The 19,499-nt window shown below is 47.1% G+C and overlaps 2 protein-coding genes across 2 annotated transcripts; one reads left to right on the top strand and one right to left on the bottom strand.

Annotated features, from left to right (window-relative positions):
- Positions 1–1,163: 1,163 nt before the first annotated feature.
- On the bottom strand, positions 1,164–10,022 carry ZMYND19 (zinc finger MYND-type containing 19). Its single transcript, XM_032233705.1, has 6 exons — positions 9,799–10,022; positions 7,795–7,854; positions 7,165–7,271; positions 6,807–6,947; positions 4,195–4,375; positions 1,164–1,970 (listed from the first exon to the last, which is right to left on the bottom strand). The coding sequence occupies exons 1-6, from the start codon at positions 9,847–9,849 to the stop codon at positions 1,827–1,829; spliced, it is 684 nt and encodes a 227-aa protein (XP_032089596.1). The 5' UTR covers positions 9,850–10,022; the 3' UTR covers positions 1,164–1,826.
- Positions 10,023–11,485: 1,463 nt separating this feature from the next.
- Positions 11,486–19,097, top strand: STPG3 (sperm-tail PG-rich repeat containing 3). The gene is made up of 7 exons (XM_032233233.1): positions 11,486–11,796; positions 12,605–12,672; positions 14,740–14,877; positions 16,540–16,628; positions 17,477–17,588; positions 17,913–18,038; positions 18,884–19,097. Exons 1-7 carry the CDS (start codon positions 11,702–11,704, stop codon positions 19,015–19,017), a joined length of 762 nt encoding a protein of 253 aa, XP_032089124.1. The 5' UTR covers positions 11,486–11,701; the 3' UTR covers positions 19,018–19,097.
- The last annotated feature ends 402 nt before the right edge of the window (positions 19,098–19,499 follow it).

Genomic DNA, 19,499 nt, shown 5'->3' with positions numbered 1-19,499 from the left:
GACCTGGATAGCTTGAGAATCTCCATCCACATTCGTCCATAAGAATGTTGCATAAACAGCGCCAAGAATATCACTTAGTACTTAAGACTTATATACCACTTTACAATGCTTTTTAGCCCTAAGGAGTTTACAGAGCCAGCCTCTTGCCCCCAACAATCTGGGTCCTCGTTTTACCAGCCTCGGAAGGACGGAAGGCCTTGAGCCTGGTGGGATTTGAACTGCCAAATGGCAGTCAGCCGGCAGTCAGCAGAACTAGCCTGCAGTACTGCACTCTGACCACTGCGCCACCTCAACGTATTGAATGTATTGAAAACATCCCCATTTCCTGGAACATCGATTCTCCACCTCTATTCTGTCCTCTTTCAAACCCTCAAAATGGGAATATTTGAAGAGCTGCTTCATCTAAGCCAGAATGGTTATCCTGCTCTCTGCAGCTGGAGAAGAGTTAACCCTCGACTTAAAACAGTTCATTTAATTTGGTGACCGTCCAGTCGTAACGGCACTGGGAAAAAAGTACTGGACGTAATGAACATTTTTCACCCTGGTAGACAGTGCCACATCCCCAAGGAAAATGCAGGCGCTTGGCAACTCATATTTATGACGGTTGCAGTCTCCTGGGGATCCCCTTTTGATGAGCAAAGAGAAGGGGGAACCCAGATTCGCTTAACAACCGTGTTACTAACTTAATGACTGCACTGATTCACTTAGCAATGGTGAGGTCGTAAAATGGGGACAAAATTCCCTTAACACTTGTCTCGCTTAAGCAATAGAGTTGGAAGGAGCCTTGGAGGTCTTCTAGTCCAACCCCCTGCTCAGGCAGCAAACCCGATACCGTTTCAGACAAACAGCTGTCTAATCAATCTCTTCTTTGAAAACTTCCAGGGTTGGGAGCCTCCACAACTTCTGGAGGCAATTTACTCCGCGGATTTAATCGTTATCACTCTGGGGAAATTACTCCAAGGTCGCTTCTCTCCCGTATTACGTTGTAGTCGTTAAAAGTAGAGGACTACAAGTATAATTAGCAGAAGCTGACCAAAGTCCCAAATCGGTTCCAATTCCATATTGTGGGGAAATATGATTTAAAAAAAAAAAAAAGGAACAGGCCACGTAAGGAGAAAGCAAGTCCTCAAAAAGTATTTTTTTAAAAAATAAAAAGTCAGCGATCCATTCCAATCCTTTACTTGAAAACACAACTTCCATGCAGAGTTGTTCAGATTTATAACTGCTGATGTCTGTTCTAGATTCCCCGGTTTTTTTTGTTTGTTTTTTTTAAGAAATCTCCCAGGGAGCAGAAAAAAAGGCTTTCGCTACGAGACAGTTATTTTGTTCAACCAACAATGCGTTCTCACCCGAAAACGTTTACAGTAAATGATTCCTAGATAAAGAGCACTGCTAACTCCCTCCTCCCCAGGAAAAAACAAAAACAAAACATCCCCTCCCCACCCCCCACCCCTGGAAACGAAACAAGAAACCTGTACACAATCTTTACAAACATATTAACATATAAATAACAAGAAGCTCTGCAATTTAGCAGAGTTCCCACAGTAGTCTCTCTCTTGTTGTTTTTTTTCCCCTGCTTGAGATTTTTTTTTAACACTTAAAAGAGGGAAAAAGGCTGATTCCCTCTGCTCAAGCATCAGGTGGTCTCTTTTTTTTTTTGTATGTGTGTGTCTCGTCTCTTCTTTCTTTTTTTTTCTTTCTTTTTCTCCTTGTTTTGTCAGTGCCTCTGGCTTCAAGTGAGCAGTCTGTGCAAAGCGGGCGCCTTCCCGCCCTCGCCCTCCGGGGAGGGAAGGAGCCCTTCTACGGCGGAGGTTTCGGCCAGCCGGTCACCGCTCTGGTCCCAGTTCTTGCTGGATGGGTCGTTTCTTCTCCCGACAGTGTTTCTTGTGAGCGGGCCAGTCTTTCTGCTGGCACTGCGAACCGCAGTACCGCGCAACCTGGCATCGGCCACAGATGTTGAACTCGCGTAACTGGAGGGAGAGAGAAACAAAAGGAATCAGTCGACGTTTTCGAGGATACGAGAGACCCAAACCCCAATGCAGCTGAGCCCAAAAGAACTGGAGACACAGATGGAGCCATGCAGGATGTTAGCTTCTGGATACAGGCAATTTGATAAGGTCCACCTTGGTTTCTACTGTTCTGACTGAGGCTTCCCGAGAGCATGAAGCCAACTCCTTGTCCCGCCAAAAACCCCTTTTATTAATTGACTGAATTCTGCTCATTCACATCCAGCAAAGTCTTTCCAGGGGGGATTTATGGTCACAGACCTTATCTGGCTTGGAGAGCTGCCAGGCCAAGATCTGCAAAACTTGGCAAAGAGTCTTGGAGAGTCACGAACCAATGAAGCAAACTAATTGCCTCCTGCAAACTCCAATCCCCTTTCGCTCCTCTTTTATTCCCTCTGGGAGGGGCCATTCATCGTCCCCCTGTGGCCTTACTCCCAAGTCGACCCCTGTTCTGTAGCTGTTCCCTTCCTCTGGCAGCTCTGCGCATGTGCACACTGGGAACAGGCTCCAGCTGTTCTTCTGCCTCACTGATGTCTGACTCCAAAGGCAGCTGATAACTGTCAGATGGCCTCAGCCCCCTCTCTGCCTCCGACACAGAGCCCTCATCAGAGCCTTCCCCAGACTCCAGGACTGGCCCAGGTTCCTCCCCAACCTCCTCACTGCCCGAATCTGCTCCCAGCTCCACTGGTTGCTGGCAGGCCACAACACTACCAAGAGATGCCAGATGGTCCCAGTTCTTAGGCTGGCTTATAAGAAGCAGGATGTTCAGCCTAGTGTCAACCTTGAAGCCATTTTGGAGTGTCTTCCCAGGGCTGCCATAGCAAGGGAGCTGTGGGAAGGAGAGGGGGGAATAGAGATAGCTGGGGACTTGTAGCCAAAATAAACGTCCTTCTCCTGGAAACCAAGGACATTCCCCACCAGGTGCTGGGGAAGGCGTGGACTGAAAGAACTGTTGCAGAAAACCCTACACCACTTCAGATAAATGGCTGTCCAACATCTTCTTAAAAACTTCCAGTGTTGGGGCATTCACAACATCTGGAAGCAAGTTGTTCCACTGATTAATTGTTCTAACTGTCAGGAAATTTCTCCTCAGTTCTAAGTTGCTTCTCTCCTTGATTAGTTTCCACCCATTGCTTCTTGTTCTACCCTCAGGTGCTTTGGAGAATAGTTTGACTCCCTCTTCTTTGGGGCAGCCCCTGAGATATTGGAAGACTTCTATCCTGTCTCCCCTAGTTCTTCTTTTCATTAAACTAGCCATGCCCAATTCCTATAACCGTTCTTCATATGTTTTAGCCTCCAGTCCCCTAATCCTCCTTGTTGCTCTTCTCTGCACTCTTTCTAGAGTCTCCACATCTTTTTTACAACGTGGCGACCAAAACTGAATGCCGGATTCCAAGTGTGGCCTTTCCAAAAGTGGTATTAACACTTCATGTGATTTTATGCCTAATACATCTGGACACTGAGGAGCATCTTGGCTTCGGAGTTTTGACTGCATTGGGTCTGTTACTTGGAACCCTTAATTTAGTATGGTCTACAGACTGTGCAGAAAGCTGCAGACTGTGAAATCAAGTCCTGCCTTAGGCATGAAAGCCAGCTGGGTGACTTTGGATCTATCACCGGGGAGATTGTGAGTTCTAGCTCCATTTCAGACATGAATAACAGAGTTGGAAGGGATCTTGGAGGTCTTCTAGTTCAGCCTCCTGCTGAGGCAGGAAACCCTACACCACTTCAGACAAGTGACTGTCCAGTCTCTTCTTTAAAACCTCCGTGTTGGAGCATTCACAACTTCTGGAGGCAAGCTGTTCCACTGATTAATTGTTCTAGTAGGAAATTTATTCTTTGTTCTAGGTGCTTCTTGTCCTGCCTTCAGATGGAGAATAGTTTGACTCCCTCTTCTTTGGGGCAGCCCCTCAAATATTGGAAGACTGCTATCATGTCTCCCCTGGTCTTTATTTTCATTATACGAGACATATCCAATTCCTACAACTGTTCTTCATAGGTTTTACCCTCCAGTCCCCTCTTCCTCTTTGTTGCTCTTCTCTGCACCCTTTCTAGAGTCTCAACATCTATATGGAATCTGACTAATCACCAGGAGACGATGAATTCTAGTCCCAGCTCAGGCATTAAAACCACCTGGGTGATTTCGGGCCAAACACCAGGAAACCTTGTGGTCCGGCTTGATACATACCTGTTTTTCAATCATTGTGCAGGGGGGGTAGTGACATTCATAGTACGTGCACGAACTTTCCTCCTCTTCCACCACGTCTCCATTAGCGTTGTAGTAGCGCGTGACATTCAGCACGGGGAACTGCTCCTCGATGGGATCGGTGGGAAGCTGTTGTATCGCCAGCCAGTATAAGCTTTGTTCCCTTCAACAACAACAACAACAACAAATTCAGTAAGGCATTTCTCTGGCAGGATGAGATAACAAAACTCATCCTTTCACGCAGTCCAAAAATGAGGACGATTTAGACAAAGGAGCAGCCGAGATTCACCCGGCAGCTCTATTTCAACACCCCAAATGGGGTTTTCTATTAATCTTTATTTCTATGATAGGCTTGTACCCTTTTTCCATTCATTTATATCCATGTAACCAGGAAAGGTAAAGGTAAAGGTGGCTCAGTGGCTAAGACGCTGAGCTTGCCGATCAGAAAGGTCGGCAGTTTGGCGGTTCGAATCCCTAGCGCCGCGTAACGGAGTGAGCTCCTGTTACTTGACCCAACTTCTTAGCAGTTCGAAAGAATGTAAAAAATGCGAGTAGAAAAATAGGAACCACCTCTGGTGGGAAGGTAACAGTGTTCCGTGCTCCTTTGGTGTTGAGTCATGCCGGCCACATGACCACTGAGACGTCTTCGGACAGCGCTGGCTCTTCGGCTTTGAAACGGAGATAAGCACCGCCCCCTAGAGCCGGGAACAACTAGCACATACGTGCGAGGGGAACCTTTACCTTGGAAAATCTGTTGTTTTCTTTTTTTTAAAAGGACTCAAAAAGCAATGGATGAACTAATCAAGTTTTCTGATGATTGTATTTGTAATGATAATGTTTATCTTTCTGTCAGTGTTTTGCTTTTGAATAAGGAGCAAAATGTAGCGTCCCAACCATGAACACCAAGGACCCTCCATTTGAACCCTGAGTTACAAATATTCTAAGGCGCAAAATATTGGAGTCTAAACCGCAAGACAACTTAAAGCTATCTGTGTGAGTGTGAACACTTCTGCCATTATTATTGAAGAACACATCTGTTATGATCCTAAAAAATGTTTACACAATTCCAAAAATTTCTTCCAGCCGTTGAAAATGATTTCATTCCCGTCTATTTGTTACTCCATCCACGGAGTTCAATTCAACCGACAACAGCATTTTTTACCCATAAAATATGCAAAAGAATCAACAATTAAAAATAGGTTTGAATTCCCAAAGGTGATTTTTTTTATCTCGTGGCACTCTTGATTAAGCTCACTGCTCTGAAGAAAGACAGACAAAAAGTTTTTGGTTGCCCGTTGTGCCAGGGCAAAAAAGCACAGAAACCGATTCTTTACACTTGTGTAACGTGGAAATAACCTTGATGAAGGATTGAAAGAGCCACCAATGGAAAGGAAGCAACTTAGTGGGGTAATGCACGAGAAAGTTTGAGTCTCTGGATTCAGTTTGGTCTAAGGGAAGCCAAAAAGACACGGTGGCAAGCTTTCGAGATTCTGTTATTATATCAGATGACAATAAACGGGCCTGAGTCCCTCATTGTGTCTATTTTGTGACGTGGCTCACTTCAAAGGCTCCTTTTTACACCCCATTGTCTCTTAATTGCATTTTCCCCCCTGCACTTTTAAAACACATACATTTACAGGAGTTACAGGTAGAGAGAGGAATTTTCTTCCTACTGAAGACTGAGATCTTCAGGACAGATTTATTTTCCCCCAGATATAAGTGACTTAAGACAGCAAAGAGGGAAGGGGAGGAAAAGCTAGGGAAGGAAGGGAAGGGAGAAGGGAATGAAAGAGGGAAGGGAAGGGAGAAGGGAAGCGAAGGAAGCTAGGGAAGGGAAGAGAAGCTAAGGAGAGGAAAGGAGAAGAGGAAAAGGGAAGGGAGGGAAGGGAGAAGAGAATGAAAGGAAAGGGAGAAGGGGAGGGAAGGAAGTTAGGAAAGCTAAGGAGAGGAAAGGAGAAGAGGGAAAGGGAAAGGAAAGGAAGAAAGCTGGAAAGGGAAGGGAGAAAGGAATGAAAGAGAGAAGGGAAGGAAAGGGCAGGAAAGGTAAGGAAGAAAGCTAGGGAAGGGAATGAAAAAGGAAGGGAAGGAAAGTGAAAAGGGAGAAGGGAAGGGAAGTAAAAGGAAAGGAAGTTAGGGAAGGGATGGGAAGCTAAGGAGAGGAAAGGAGAAGAGGGAAAGGAAAAAAGCTAGGGAAGGGAGAAGGAAATGAAAGAGACAAGGGAAGGGCAGGAAAGGAACGGAAGAAAGCTAGGGAAGGGAAGGGAGAAGGGAATGAAAGAGGGAAGGGAAGGAAAGTGGGAAGGGAGAAGGGAAGGGAAGTAAAAGGAAAGGAAGTTAGGGAAGGGATGGGAAGCTAAGGAGAGGAAAGGAGAAGAGGGAAAGGAAAGGAAGAAAGCTAGGGAAGGGAAAAGGAAATGAAAGAGAGAAGGGAAGGGCAGGAAAGGAAGAAAGCTAGGGAAGGGAGAAGGGAATGAAAAAGGGAAGGGAAGAGGGGAGGGAGGGAAGGAAAATGAAATGAAATCGCAGGCACTCGTCAACTTCACATTCTGTTTCCACCACCTCCTCTCTCTGCATTTCTTTAGAGAGAATTTTACCTTTGCTTGCTAGAGATTTCTTCAGCTTTGGGTCTCCAGCCCCACGGCACCAATCGCAAGTTGTCCAGGCGGTTGTCCACCGTCACAGCATTCAAATGCACCACCTGAAACCCTGGGGCAATGCCTCCCCGGTGCCTCTCCCTGCAAAGAAAGGACAAGGCCTACAGTTTGGAGTGGGGATGGGAGCAGGCTGAGCATCAACCAAGGCTCTATAGAGCAGTAATTAATACTTTGCCTGATCTTGATCCTCTCCCTCTGAATGCATAACCCGCACAAGCTTCATGAAGCGGCTACCTGCCTTGCACACACACCTCTCTGGAAACCTGTTGCTGTGTTTCCTTTGCACCCCGACACTTACCACAGCAACTCATGCAGCAGGCGCCCGAATCCCCTCCCTCGGTTCTTATCGAATGCAAAAGCAAAGATTTTAGCACCGTTTCCATCAGCGTCGACTTCCATCCGAGCCTGGAACAGGGGGGAAAAAAGAATCCATTCTAGGTTTGTTTTTTCCCCACGAAGCGTCTGCACGCCCATCGACTTTCCAAGATCACCAACCGTTCTAATACTGTAAAAACCCTGCTGCAAAGTTCCATGAATGCCATTTCTAATTGAAATTAAAGGAAAGAGTTAGCGGAAGCCTTTTAAAAAGTAATAATAATAAGAAAGAGCCTGTCGAGACCAATCCATGTTGATTGTTTGAAAGCTCCACCAGAAGGCCACAACTCAAGGCCACATCACAATACAATCAACATTTTCTTTAAAAACACAGTGGGGACAGAAACCCTCGCTTCCAATCATAGCGTCAAACCACTAAGCATCAACAATGGCCTGTGCACAAAAGCTTGGAATATTGGAACTGAAATGGGAGATCTCAAGTGCTTCAGAAATGAGGCTGGGGGAAGAAGGAATGGCCACCCAGCTGGTCAGATTGACTAAGGGGGAAAAAAATGGAGAATTAACACAAGGGGGTAAAGACCTCTATTCTTACCTCAAAAGAGTAGCTCTCTACGAGAGGAATGTCTTGCTCATCTATCAGGGTGTATTTTGTCTGCAATGGAAAAAAAAAACAAATCCAAATGAAATTTTCTGCAAGACGACGTTGCTGTAAATTAATACATTTCAGTCCCTAACTGCCCTAAAACAATTTGAATCAACGCTTTCTGTGCTGGACAAAGGAAAACAATCACACACACACACACATTTAATAAATAAAACTTCTAACATTTCAGGGAGTAAATCAACAGAAATGTGTTTCAAAAAAGAAACATTTTTTTAGGGAGTCTCTACCCAATTAGTATACTTCCACCTATTGAAATCTTGCTAGATGTAGCAAGATCTAGGCAGCATTTCCAGCCATATATTCTGAGGATATGGAGGGAATCTCCACCTCTTGGTCTTCGAGAAAGCAAGTGGAGGGGACAAAGATTTCAACTGTTTTCTTTCTTTTTCAGCTAGAAGCTACAGGTTGCACAGAAAGTTTCTTCAACGACTGCTCTTTTGCGAGATAAGATTACCCCACACAGCTTCTTGGCTAGATGAAAAATGTATTTGTTAATCCCCCCTTCTCTATGCAACTTTTTCCTATGCTTAGTGCAAAGCATCAAATATACATAAAGCACATCTTTGTGGCTGCTGCTATTATTACTTAATATTTAATTCAATTCGCCGTCTAGGACTGGCAAAAACTTAACTGTTATTATCATTCTTGTTATTGTTGTTCCTGGCACAGTCAGCCAGATGTTCAGACTGGATGTGACCTTTCTGTCTACCTATCAAGTTCTTTCTAAGGACCCGAGATAGGCAGAGGCACATATTAGGATGATTACATTGGCCGCCTATCTGGCCATGGGGGCTAACTCCACACGCACACATAAAGGAAGAAATGAAAAGGAAATCTCAACAAAGCAAAAGGAAAACAGTAAGAATAAAATAAACAAAAAATAAGCCTTGCGTGGGAACGATCAAACAATTCATGAAGACTCTCCCGGACACACAACAAGATTTGAAACACATGATGACTAGGTGCTCACCCACTGCAGCACCAGGACTTATGAAAAGTCTTCTCCCATTGGAGATGCCCATCGCTGAACACAACCCCATCTGGGGGATCCACTTATGACTGCAGGATTGTGACTTTGTTGCTTGTATCCTTACAATTGATATTGTTTCCTGATTGCTTGTTTGTCCCCTAAGACTATTCAGTGTTGTACCTTATGGCTCTTGACGAATGTATCTTGTCTTTTGATGTACGCTTAGAGCATCGGCACCAAAGACAAATTCCTTGTGTGTCCAATCACACTTAGCCATTAAAGAATTCTATTCCTCCACACTTCCTTCCTTTTCTCTCTTCTTCTTCCCACCCTCCCTTTTCTCTCTATTCTCTTCTATTGTATTCTAAAGAGCAGACAAACCCCCTCCCCAGCATCAAAAGCACTCTAAACCATCACCCCCAGCAAACATCTCAATTCAAACTTAGAAGACCCTCCCCAAAAGACCCACCAGAGACCAACCCTTTGGTAGATTGTGGCCCCAAGGAACCCAAAGGCACCCATCTTCTTTGGGGGGGGGGGGCATATAAAACCATTCAAGGGCGCCCCTAATGAGAAAACCATTAAGAGGAAGGGAGCAAGGCTGCTCCTTTCGGGCAGGGTTTCCATGCCAGGCTGTTCTCCCACGCCAACCCAATATCCTGACTCCCCATCCTTCCCAGGGCGGGAGTGATGGGAGTTGGAGTCCCACCCACTTAAAAGGAGGTCTAGCTGTTAGGGAGACCCTTCTTCTCCCTAAGGGAGTGGGGGGGGGGGAGTGGAAGCGCCCCCACCCCCAAGAGAGATGATGGGAGGGCGAGGAACCCCCTCCCCCGAGGTGGGCGGTGACGTCACAGAGGGGGCCCGGTGTGACGTCACGCGCGCGGAGAGGGGCCCGGTGGGGGGGGAGCCAAGCGGGGCCCGTAAGGGGGGGAGGTGAGGGAAGGGAGGGGGGAGGCCCGCACCTTGCCCGCCACACGGCCGAGCCTGACGATGCCCAGCTTGAAGTCGGTCATGGCCCCGGCCTGGGCGAGGAGAGGAGGGAAGAGGGGGGGGAGAGGGGAGAAGAAAGAGGAGGAAAGGAGGAAAGGAGGAGGAGGGGAGGCCGCGCTGGACGGAGACGCCGACGAGGCCACGCGCCGCCGCCGCCGCCGCCGCCTCGCGCACACCCGGAGCGAGAGAAGGAGGAGGAGGAGGAGGAGGGGCGGGCGAGTGGGCGGGGCCGCGCGCCCCGCCGCGCCCGCCCGCCGGCCCCCTTCGGCCGGACGCCGCCCAATCAGCGCGCGCTTCGTCATAGGCTCCGCGACCACTCGGAGGGGAGGGGGGCCGGGCCGGCCTCCCGCGCGACGGCGCGACGGCCGCCACGTGACCCGGCCGGCGGCGGCCGCGGGTGATGACCTCACGGCTGTCTCTCTCTTTCTCTGTCCCTCCCTCCCTTTTTTTACTCGGCCCCGCCTCCCGCCCCACCCAGGCGGCTTCTTCCTTTTTTTCTCTCCTCCTTCGCCGGGTTATTAGACTTCCCGCGGAGGGCCCGGCCGACGCATGCGCGCGACGCTGGGCCCGCCTCTTAAAGGAGACGTCGCCCTTTCTGGAGGGGGTGTTGCAATTTTTAAGGAGCTATTCACACACACACTCGTTTGTGTGTTTTTTTTATATGTGTTTGCGCGTGTTTTTGTCTCTGTGTTTTTGGTCTGTGTGTTGGTGTGTGTTTATTGTGGGGGGTTGTGTGTGAGTGTTTATTATGTCTGTGTTTTGTGTGTGTATTTGTCTTTTTGTATGTGGGGTTTGTTGTGTGAGTTTGGGGGGGTTGTGTGTCTGTGTGTGTTTAGTGTGTTTTGTGTGTGTGTTTTTGTGTGTTTTTGTATGTGCGTGCGTCTGTGTGTTTTGTATGTATGTGTTTACTGTGTGTGTGCTTGTGTGTGGGTTTTTTGTGTGTGAGAGCAAAGAAGTGGGCATAGTTGTGTGCGGGCATGCACAGATAGGTATTATAAAAAGTGTCTATTCAATGTATTTATTGATTATTCAATAAATAACTTATTCAATAAATAATGCATTAATAAATGCATTTATTCATGCCCGTTTCCTCTGTTCATGTCCATGTTTATACTTACACCTGTTATCTTGTACATGTTTGACAAACTAAGTAAATAAATATGTCTACTATATTTGCCTGTTATACATGCGCACACATATATACATACAAATATGCAATAAACCCAATTTTGAATTTATTTCTAGGCATTAACATATTCGTGCTTCAAAACGGGTGACATTTCCATTGCTAACCAAGGTGGTTCTTAAATGACCAACTTTTTTTGACCTGGTTCTTAAATGAATCACTGCAGTGTACCGTGCGGTCATTAAGAATAATGGAGCCAACTCCCATGTCTTGTCCCATCTTCTGCCGACCTAGCAGTTCGAAAGTAGGTAAAAAATGCAAGTAGAAAAACAGGAACCACCTTTGGTGGGAAGGGAACAGCGTTCCGTGTGCCTTCGGCATTGAGTCATGCTGGCCGCATGACCACGGAGACATCTTCGGACAGCGCTGGCTCTTCGGCTTTGAAACGGAGGTGAGCAGCGCCCCCTAGAGTCGGGAATGGCTAGCACAGATGTGCGAGGGGAACCTTTACCGTTACCTATAGACTACGGCTTGTATATGAATGAATGGGAGAATCCCAAACTCTCCTCCATGATCCAGCCTCCTCTCCAGAATCCCTGAGAGATACCACCTTGCCACAGCCAACTGACAGGTGACCAATGGCCACTCTCCGGCCAAACGGAATCTCGGACGTGAGAACCCACTGATGTCACATATCTGCAATTCCAGGTGTCCGAGTATGGTGCAGTCTACATCCCTGAGCCTTAGAAATGGAATCGCAAAAGAAACATATCAAGTTTATGGCTCAGAAATACTTGGACAGCAGCCAGAAAAAGACATCTCAAACATCACCGGATTGTAAAAGGCAGGTACAATCTTTCTCACCAAACAGGAAGATCTACCTATATCCCTAGGGACGCGATGGCTCAGTGGCTAAGATGCCGAGCTTGGTCAGAAAGGTCAGCAGTTCAGCGGTTCGAATCCCAAGCACTGCGTAACGGAGTGAGCTCCCGTGACTTGTCCCAGCTTCCGCCAACCCAGCAGTTCGAAAGCACGTCAAAATTACAAGTAGAAAAATAGGAACCACCTTTGGTGGGAAGGGAACAGCATTCCGTGCGCCTTTGGCATTGAGTCATGCCGGCCACATGACCACGGAGACGTCTTCAGACAGCGCTGGCTCTCCGGCTTTGATACAGGGATGAGCACTGGACCTCTAGAGTCGGGAATGACTAGCACAGTTGTACCAGGGGAACCTTTACCTTATCTATATCTAGAGGTGGGTTCCTACCGGCACTCCATTACGTGGCGCTAGGGATTCGAACCGCCGAACTGCTGACCTTTCTGATCCACCAGCTCAGCGTCTTAGCCACTGAGCCGCCGCGTCTCTAAATTCTGTACAAGACAGCTTATTTTATTTAATGCAATAAAAGCTAAGGAAGAACCTCAGTGGTTTCCTTGATTCAGATTTTTTTTTAAATAGATGGGTGAACTCCATTTTTTGTAGGTTTTCCCAGAGTTTTTGTGGGTGACGCACTGATTTTTCACACACCCCAGTCCTTGTCAGATTTTTCCCAACTTTTTTTTAATTATTATTTTTGATTGAGGAGGACTAGCATCCAACTAGCCAATTGCAGAGGAATGAATGGGGTGAATTCTTGTGGTTTGGTTTCCAGGGCTCATCGAGGCAGAGAAACGAGTGGGACCCCCTTATTCCCGGACATTTACGGCGGAAAGAAAAACAGTAAGTGCAAGAACCCTTCAGCACCAATGGCTCCAGGTTACCTTTTGATATAGTCCTTGTGACTTCCTTAGTGACGAAGCTGCACAGCGGTGTGGTGACTTGAGACACGCAGCAGTAATTGAATTGAATTGAATTTATTTCATTTATATGCCGCCCTTTTCCCCGAAGGGGACTCAGGGCGGCTTACAATCCAAGTCAAGGGAAGGGGTACAAATAAAAAATAAAAAGACGAACAAAACAATACACAATTTAAAAAGCACACAACAACCATACCATTCGAGGGAGGGGGCAAAGGCTCTTTATCCCCAGGCCTGTCGGAACAGCCAGGTTTTAAGGGCTTTGTGGAAGGCCTGGAGGGTGGTGAGGGTTCGAATCTCCACGGGGAGCTCGTTCCAGAGGGTCGGAGCAGCCACAGAGAAGGCTCTCCTCCGGGTGGTCGCCAGTCGGTATTGGCCGGCGGATGGAATTCGGAGGAGGCCTAATCTGTGGGATATGATCGGTCTATTGGAGGTAATTGGCAGCAGGCGGTCTCTCAAGTACCCAGGTCCAATACCGTGAAGGGCTTTATAAGTGACGACTAGCGCCTTGAAGCGTATCCGAAGACCGATAGGCAGCCAGTGCAGCTCAGAGGATAGATGTTACGTGGGTGAACCGAGGTGCACCCACAATCGCTCGCGCGGCTGCATTCTGGACAAGCTGAAGTCTCCGGATGCTCTTCAAGGGCTGCCCCATGTAGAGCACGTTGCAGTAGTCCAGTCTAGAGGTCACAAGGGCACGAGGCTTATGTGATTGTGAGGCTTATGGGAGCTGCTTTCTAATTCAAGATGATTACACGGCTACAGACAAAACACCAGCGTGAGAAATTTATTCTTTGTCATGTTTTGATAGTGTTCAGTGCCGTCCTTTGCCAGCCCAAAGATCAATCCACCTACTTTAAAGCAAGTTTTTAAAATAGAATTATCTGGGAGATGCTTAAAACAAGCCTCCAAGGTAAGGAAACACGACACGTGGTGTCCTCTGGAGAGATCTTCATGGATCTCAGGGGTTCATACATATCCAGTCCAGTTCAAGCACAGATGATGGCTGAATAGAATATAGAGCCAGTTTGATAAAGTGGTTTAAGGCACCATGCTAGAATTTGGTGAACTGTGAATTCTAGGGTTCCACCACAAAACCGTGTTCGACTAAAGGGCGCTCGACGAAACCACGTAGCTGACGTCATCACAGCGTGACAACAGCGCAGAGAAAAAAGCACGCTGTAAACGCTAAAGCTAAAATTAACCCCTAAACCTAAACCTAACCCCCCTAAACCTAATCCTAAACCTAACCCTAACCCTTAACCTAACGCTAAACCTAACGCTAAACCTAATCCTAACCCTTAACCTAACCCTAACCCTTAACCTAACCCTTAACCTAACCCTAAACCTAACCCTAACCCTAAAGCTAACCCTAACCCTAAACCTAACCCTTACCTTAACTTGAATCGGCTTGCTTTAAAAGCGCTATTTAAAGCACCCTTCTTTCTCCGTGCTCGCTGTTGTCGCCCTGTTGATGATGTCAGCGACGCAGTTTAATCGGGCGTGCTTTAGTCGAGCGTGGTTTTGTCGTGCCACGGAATTCTAGTTCTACCTTGTTCATGAAAGCTGATTAGGTGCCTTCGGGCCAATCACCAGGCGATAGTGAGTTCTGGTCCTGCCACAGGTGTGAAATCTGCCTGGGTGACTTAAGGGCAGTTCTTCTGTCTCTCATCCCAACCCATCTTACAACATTATTGGTAGGAAAATAGGAAACAGCATTAGATATGTTCGCTGCCTTAAATTATTTATTAAAAAATTCATAAAGGCCGGATAAAAATAAAATAAACGAACCTCTCTCTGGTGTTTCTCACCCCCCACAGTCTTGTGAAACAGAAGATGAGCCAAGAGATAAAGAAGAGGCTGCAAGTGATTGCCAAAACTGGCTTCCTTAGCCTCATTCTCCCTGTTAACTCTTCTAAAACTCTGCTTTGTTTGAAAATCGTCCGTCTTAATTAAGACCGCTAACTTAACTTTTTGTTCCTTTGCTTAGAAGAAAACACCCAAGGTCGGTTGCAATTCGTGCTGAATACAGACAGTCCAGGTCCAGCAGCTTACTCCCCTCCCACCATGGCCTGCAGAGAAACCATCGCCCCATCCTACACGTTTGGGTGGAAGACCCCTCCTCGAGGTATTGGGAGATTGCAGGGACCACCAAGTAGTGCTTTGATCTGGGACCATTGACGAATTCCATCTGGCAGACAGGCAACCACCTACCAACCATCCAGAAGACAGGCTTAAGCTACAGTAGGATCTTGACAAACTTGAACATTGAGCACTAGCTAACAAAACGAAATTCAAGGGTGAAAAGAGTCAGGTTCTACATTTAGGCAAGACAAACGAAATGCACAGGTACAGTATAGGTGCCACCTGGCTCAATAGTGGTAACTGTGAGAGGGATCTTGGAGTCCTAGTGGACAACCGTTTAAATATGAGCCAGCCGTGTGCAGCAGCTGCCAAAAAAGCCAACACAGTTCTAGGCTTCATCAACAGAGGGATAGAATCAAGATCATGTGAAGAGTTAATACCACTTTATAAGGCCTTGGTAAGGCCACACTTGGAATACGGCATCCAGTTTTGGTCGCCACGGTGTAGAAAAGATGTGGAGACTCTAGAAAGAGTGCAGAGAAGAGCAACAAAGAGGATTAAGGGACTGGAGGCTAAAACATATAAAGAATGGTTACAGGAACTGGGGATGCCTAGTTTAATGAAACGAAGGACTAAGGGAGACATGATAGCAGTGTTCCAATATCTCAGGGGATGCCACAAAGAAGAGGGAGTCAAGCTATTCTCCAAAGGACCTGAGGTCAGGACAAGAAGCAATGGGTGGAAACTAATCAAGGAGAGAAGCAACCTGGAACGGAGGAGAAATTTCCTGACAGTTAGAACAATTAATCAGTGGAACAACTTCCCTCCAGAAATTGTGAATGCCCCAACACTGGATGTTTTTTAAGATGTTGGATAACCATTTGTCTGAAATGGCATAAAGTTACCTGTCTTGGCAGGGGGTTGGACTAGAAGACCTCCAAGATCCTTTCCAACTCTGTTATTAGCAATAGCAATAGCAGTTAGACTTATATACCGCTTCATAGGGCTTTCAGCCCTCTCGAAGCGGTTTACAGTCAGCATATTGCCCGCAACAACAATCCAGGTCCTTATTTATTCTAAATAAGATGAAGGCCCTTCTAAGACCAACCAACGGAGGGCAGAATTAGAATTCCCAACCTCAAATTTTATTCTTTCTCTTTTGCCCATCTCATTCAGCGAGAGGTTTAACATTAGGTTGTAGGAAAAAAGAGTAGGCAGAGATGAGGGCGGAGTTAAGCGTGTTATCAGGCTAGAATCCTTACGTTGCCACAAATGGTCCAACTCCTTTTGAATTCTGTTAACCCTTAACCTGGGGGCGAATTTTAGGGGTGAACTTTAGAGTTGACCAGATTCTGGTAAATAGGTTTGCACCACTTCGGGAGAACCGGTTGTTTATCTTTCCGAACCATTTGGCGAACTGGTTTTTGGAAGAAATCATTAGGGCAGAGAACCGGTTGTTAAAATTATTCGAATCCCACCACTGGTTTGAACGTATCTTCTATATGCCGTAACTTAATGGAGGGGGTCTCCGGTCTTTTTGGTTGAGCCAACCCAGAGCCACATTGTGTGAACACGGTAGTTACATGGTTGGTCTCCTTCCTGTCCATCAACTGCAAGGTTGAATTATGAGAAATTCTCAAGTGAGATTTGTCAAGTTTTTTTTAAGTGTTCTCTCCTCGCGCCGTGACTGTGTTATTTTCACTAGAAGGCGGAGGGCGCCGCGCCTGGCAAAAGTCTTGGTACATGAGCAAGAATCCTTTCTGGAGGAAAGTGGACTTCAGCACCGAAACCAACGTACGTGAGGCTTACAACGCAAGATCCCCTAGAAGCTCCTTCAGATGTGAGGCTTAGAAGCCCACCATGGGCAGACATCAGTAAACTTAAGACGGTTCAGTTGATCTGCTATAATTAAGAGGTCACCAACTGGTGGTCGGCAAAAAAACGTTGGTGGTCCGTAGAAAAATTATTTTTTATGTGGCACTAAATCAGGGGTCCTCAAACTACGGCCCCTGGGACGGATACGTGCAATGAACGCTTGTGTTGCTGCAGTCTCCCTCTTCGGGGTCTTTTTGTGGGGGTCAGAAATTCTGACTAGGGGTCTGCTTCAGCCTCCTGGTGGGGGGGCCTTGGGCGAAGGCTGGAGGGAAGAGCCGCTGGTGGCGAAGAGAGGCTGTGATACAGTCCCACTGGCTGACCATCTCAGCCCACTGAGCCTCCAGGCGCCGGCACCTGGCCTTGCACTCCCACAGGTCTTCTCTCTGCTTGGAAAGCCTATGCTCCTAGTCCTCAGTGAGGTGCTTCTGCTGAGCCTCCTCCTTGGTCAGATCCAATTTGAGCTGTTTTGCCAACTCTTTCTCCTGGCGGATGCTTAGCTCCAGCAACTGCTTCCTGTTGGGGCCGCAAGGAGTGGCTGGGTGGGGATGAGTAAGTAGAAGTTGGCGGCGCCCCTTGACATGAGTGACATCTAGTTGGCCACACCCACCATCACATGACCATCTAGCCACACCCACCCAGCCGGTCATTAGGCAGATTGTATTCATGGCCCGCGGGATTTAAAATTATAAATTTAGTGGCCTGTGAGGTCCAAAAGATTGGTGGCCCCTGGTCTAAGTTCACCTCTCTGCTTTTTTCCACCCCTCCAGTGGCCTTCTCCTTCCCAATATGGTCAACTCTTAGGAACCAACCTTGGCAACTTGTCACACACCCCAAACTTCACCTTCGGCCAGAGGGGCGAGTACTGCTTGATTAACAAAGGTGAGATGGTCCCAAGAAACATTCTCCGGGGACAGGAAGGCATTCTTGTTCTCCCTAAGCCCCCAGGGGACCCAGGAGGTTGAGGAACATCTGGAGAACCTTGAGCAAGCAGCTCACCAGGACTTTGGCTGATCTTGGAGACAGGCTTGTTTTAGATTTGGGAGATAGGGAATCCCAAAGGTAAATATTTATTAAAATAAATGTGTGTTTGAATGCAAGTGGGTAACGAAACGTCTCCCACCTTGGAGAACACCAAGGACTCCACCGCGCAACCCTGAGCCACAAATCTTCTTCTCGAAGGTGATGTCCATTTTCTCCCCGCAGGCACGGTAGATGAACCTGGACCCAATCAATATAACATTGACCGTGCTTACACACTTGTGCTTCACCGATCACCCTCCATCATCATCAACCCTGCCCCGTTCACTCTGTACAGATGGATCCAAAAAGGTGAGGAACATCAAGAGAATCAGGCTGCCTTTGGTGAAGATTCTCCGTCATCCAGGTCAGAGTTATATCCCCCCCAAAAATGGTCACAAATAAAACCCCAAATAACCAAGGTTCTCAGTGTTAAGCCCAATTGTCTGCAAATAAAACACAATATTCATTCCACCTCCTGTCAGAACCAATCATTCCCCACCACCAACTAATCTCAATTATCAATAAATGTCCTTCCCATCTCCCACACCACTGAACTCATGAAGCTTCCAGGATAGGAAGCGAAACTTCTCCCTCCTCCAAAAATCAGTCCAGTTGGCCTTTTCAAAAGCAAAAACCACTTTTGATAAAGAGAATCGGAATCCATTCCTTTCAATTGTAGGAATAAAGCAAGCTTTTTTCTGGAAGACCATAGCTTCCCACCACCCCCCCCCAAGGGGAACGCCACAAAAACAGTAGGGCCGACGGGCTCGAAGCAAGCCTTTAGGATAAACTACGATCCTCACAGCTCCAGACCTGGGGTACCATTTTCATGCCTCTTAAACTGTTCCCCTGAAAATAAGACCTCCCCGGATAATAAGCCCAATTGGGCTTTTGAACACAGGCGCTAAAAGAAGCCATTGGCCAAAAATAAGACCGCCCCAAAAATACCGCCATGAGATGACCACGCCCACTGCCTCCTGCACCTCAAAAATAATAAGACCGCCCCGAAAATAAGGCCAAGTGCTTATTTCGGGGGGGGGGGGAGGAAAATAAGACCCTGTCCTATTTTCAGGGAAATACGGCAGCTTCAGAGCGAAATCCAGAGATGGAGAGACATCAAATGACCTCCTGCCCCCATCTTTTCTTCTTTACAGAGGGGACTCCAGGTCCAGGGGCTTACAACGTCGACAAAGGGTACAACGCTCGTCTGCCCAGGTGCCCCAGCTTCTACATCCAAGGGGTCAGGCGACCCAAGAAGCACGAAACGGGCCCGTTTTCAACGCTGTGAAACTAGCAACAACAACGGAATTAGTCTGGGCTCCTTTTCTCCTCCTTTGTAACATTCAGTGGGCTGCTTGCGGTTAATACAGGCTTGCAAAAAAATAGACATAAAAACACACTCTCTCCTCTTTATAAGGCTTCTGGGGCATTAGGCCGAGTTATATTAGCAAGGGAGAAATAAAGAATATCAGTCTATGAAAAAGTATGAGGACAAAACTCACTAGTAGTCCATTGGAAACAATGTTTGTGGAATAGAAAAGTTAAGTCATTTGACAATTTTACACTTACAAACTTTCACCCAAAACATTTGTCACATCACATTTCTTGACTAGCACATCTGTGCTAGTCGTTCCTGACTCTAGGGGGCGGTGCTCATCCACGTTTCAAAGCCGAAGAGCGAGCGCTGTCCGAAAACGTCTCCGTAGTCATGTGGCCGGCATGATTAAACACTAAAGGCGCACGGAATGCTGTTCCCTTCCCACCAAAGGT

This window comes from Thamnophis elegans, chromosome 16 (assembly GCF_009769535.1).
Source record: "Thamnophis elegans isolate rThaEle1 chromosome 16, rThaEle1.pri, whole genome shotgun sequence".
NCBI lineage: Eukaryota > Metazoa > Chordata > Lepidosauria > Squamata > Colubridae > Thamnophis > Thamnophis elegans.
This window is presented reverse-complemented; position numbering and strand designations above follow the sequence as displayed.

Excerpts from the sequence above, each read along its gene's own strand:
- STPG3 (XM_032233233.1), top strand. The coding sequence starts at position 11,702 with ATGGAATCGCAAAAGAAACATATCAAGTTTATGGCTCAGAAATACTTG. Across the intron at positions 12,673-14,739 it reads TTACGGCGGAAAGAAAAACA|AAGAAAACACCCAAGGTCGG; the intron begins GTAAGTGCAAGA and ends TCCTTTGCTTAG. Across the intron at positions 18,039-18,883 it reads GTACAGATGGATCCAAAAAG|AGGGGACTCCAGGTCCAGGG; the intron begins GTGAGGAACATC and ends TCTTCTTTACAG.
- ZMYND19 (XM_032233705.1), bottom strand. The coding sequence starts at position 9,849 with ATGACCGACTTCAAGCTGGGCATCGTCAGGCTCGGCCGTGTGGCGGGC. Across the intron at positions 7,855-9,798 it reads TCGGCCGTGTGGCGGGCAAG|ACAAAATACACCCTGATAGA; the intron begins GTGCGGGCCTCC and ends TTTCCATTGCAG. Across the intron at positions 7,272-7,794 it reads TAGAGAGCTACTCTTTTGAG|GCTCGGATGGAAGTCGACGC; the intron begins GTAAGAATAGAG and ends CCCCTGTTCCAG.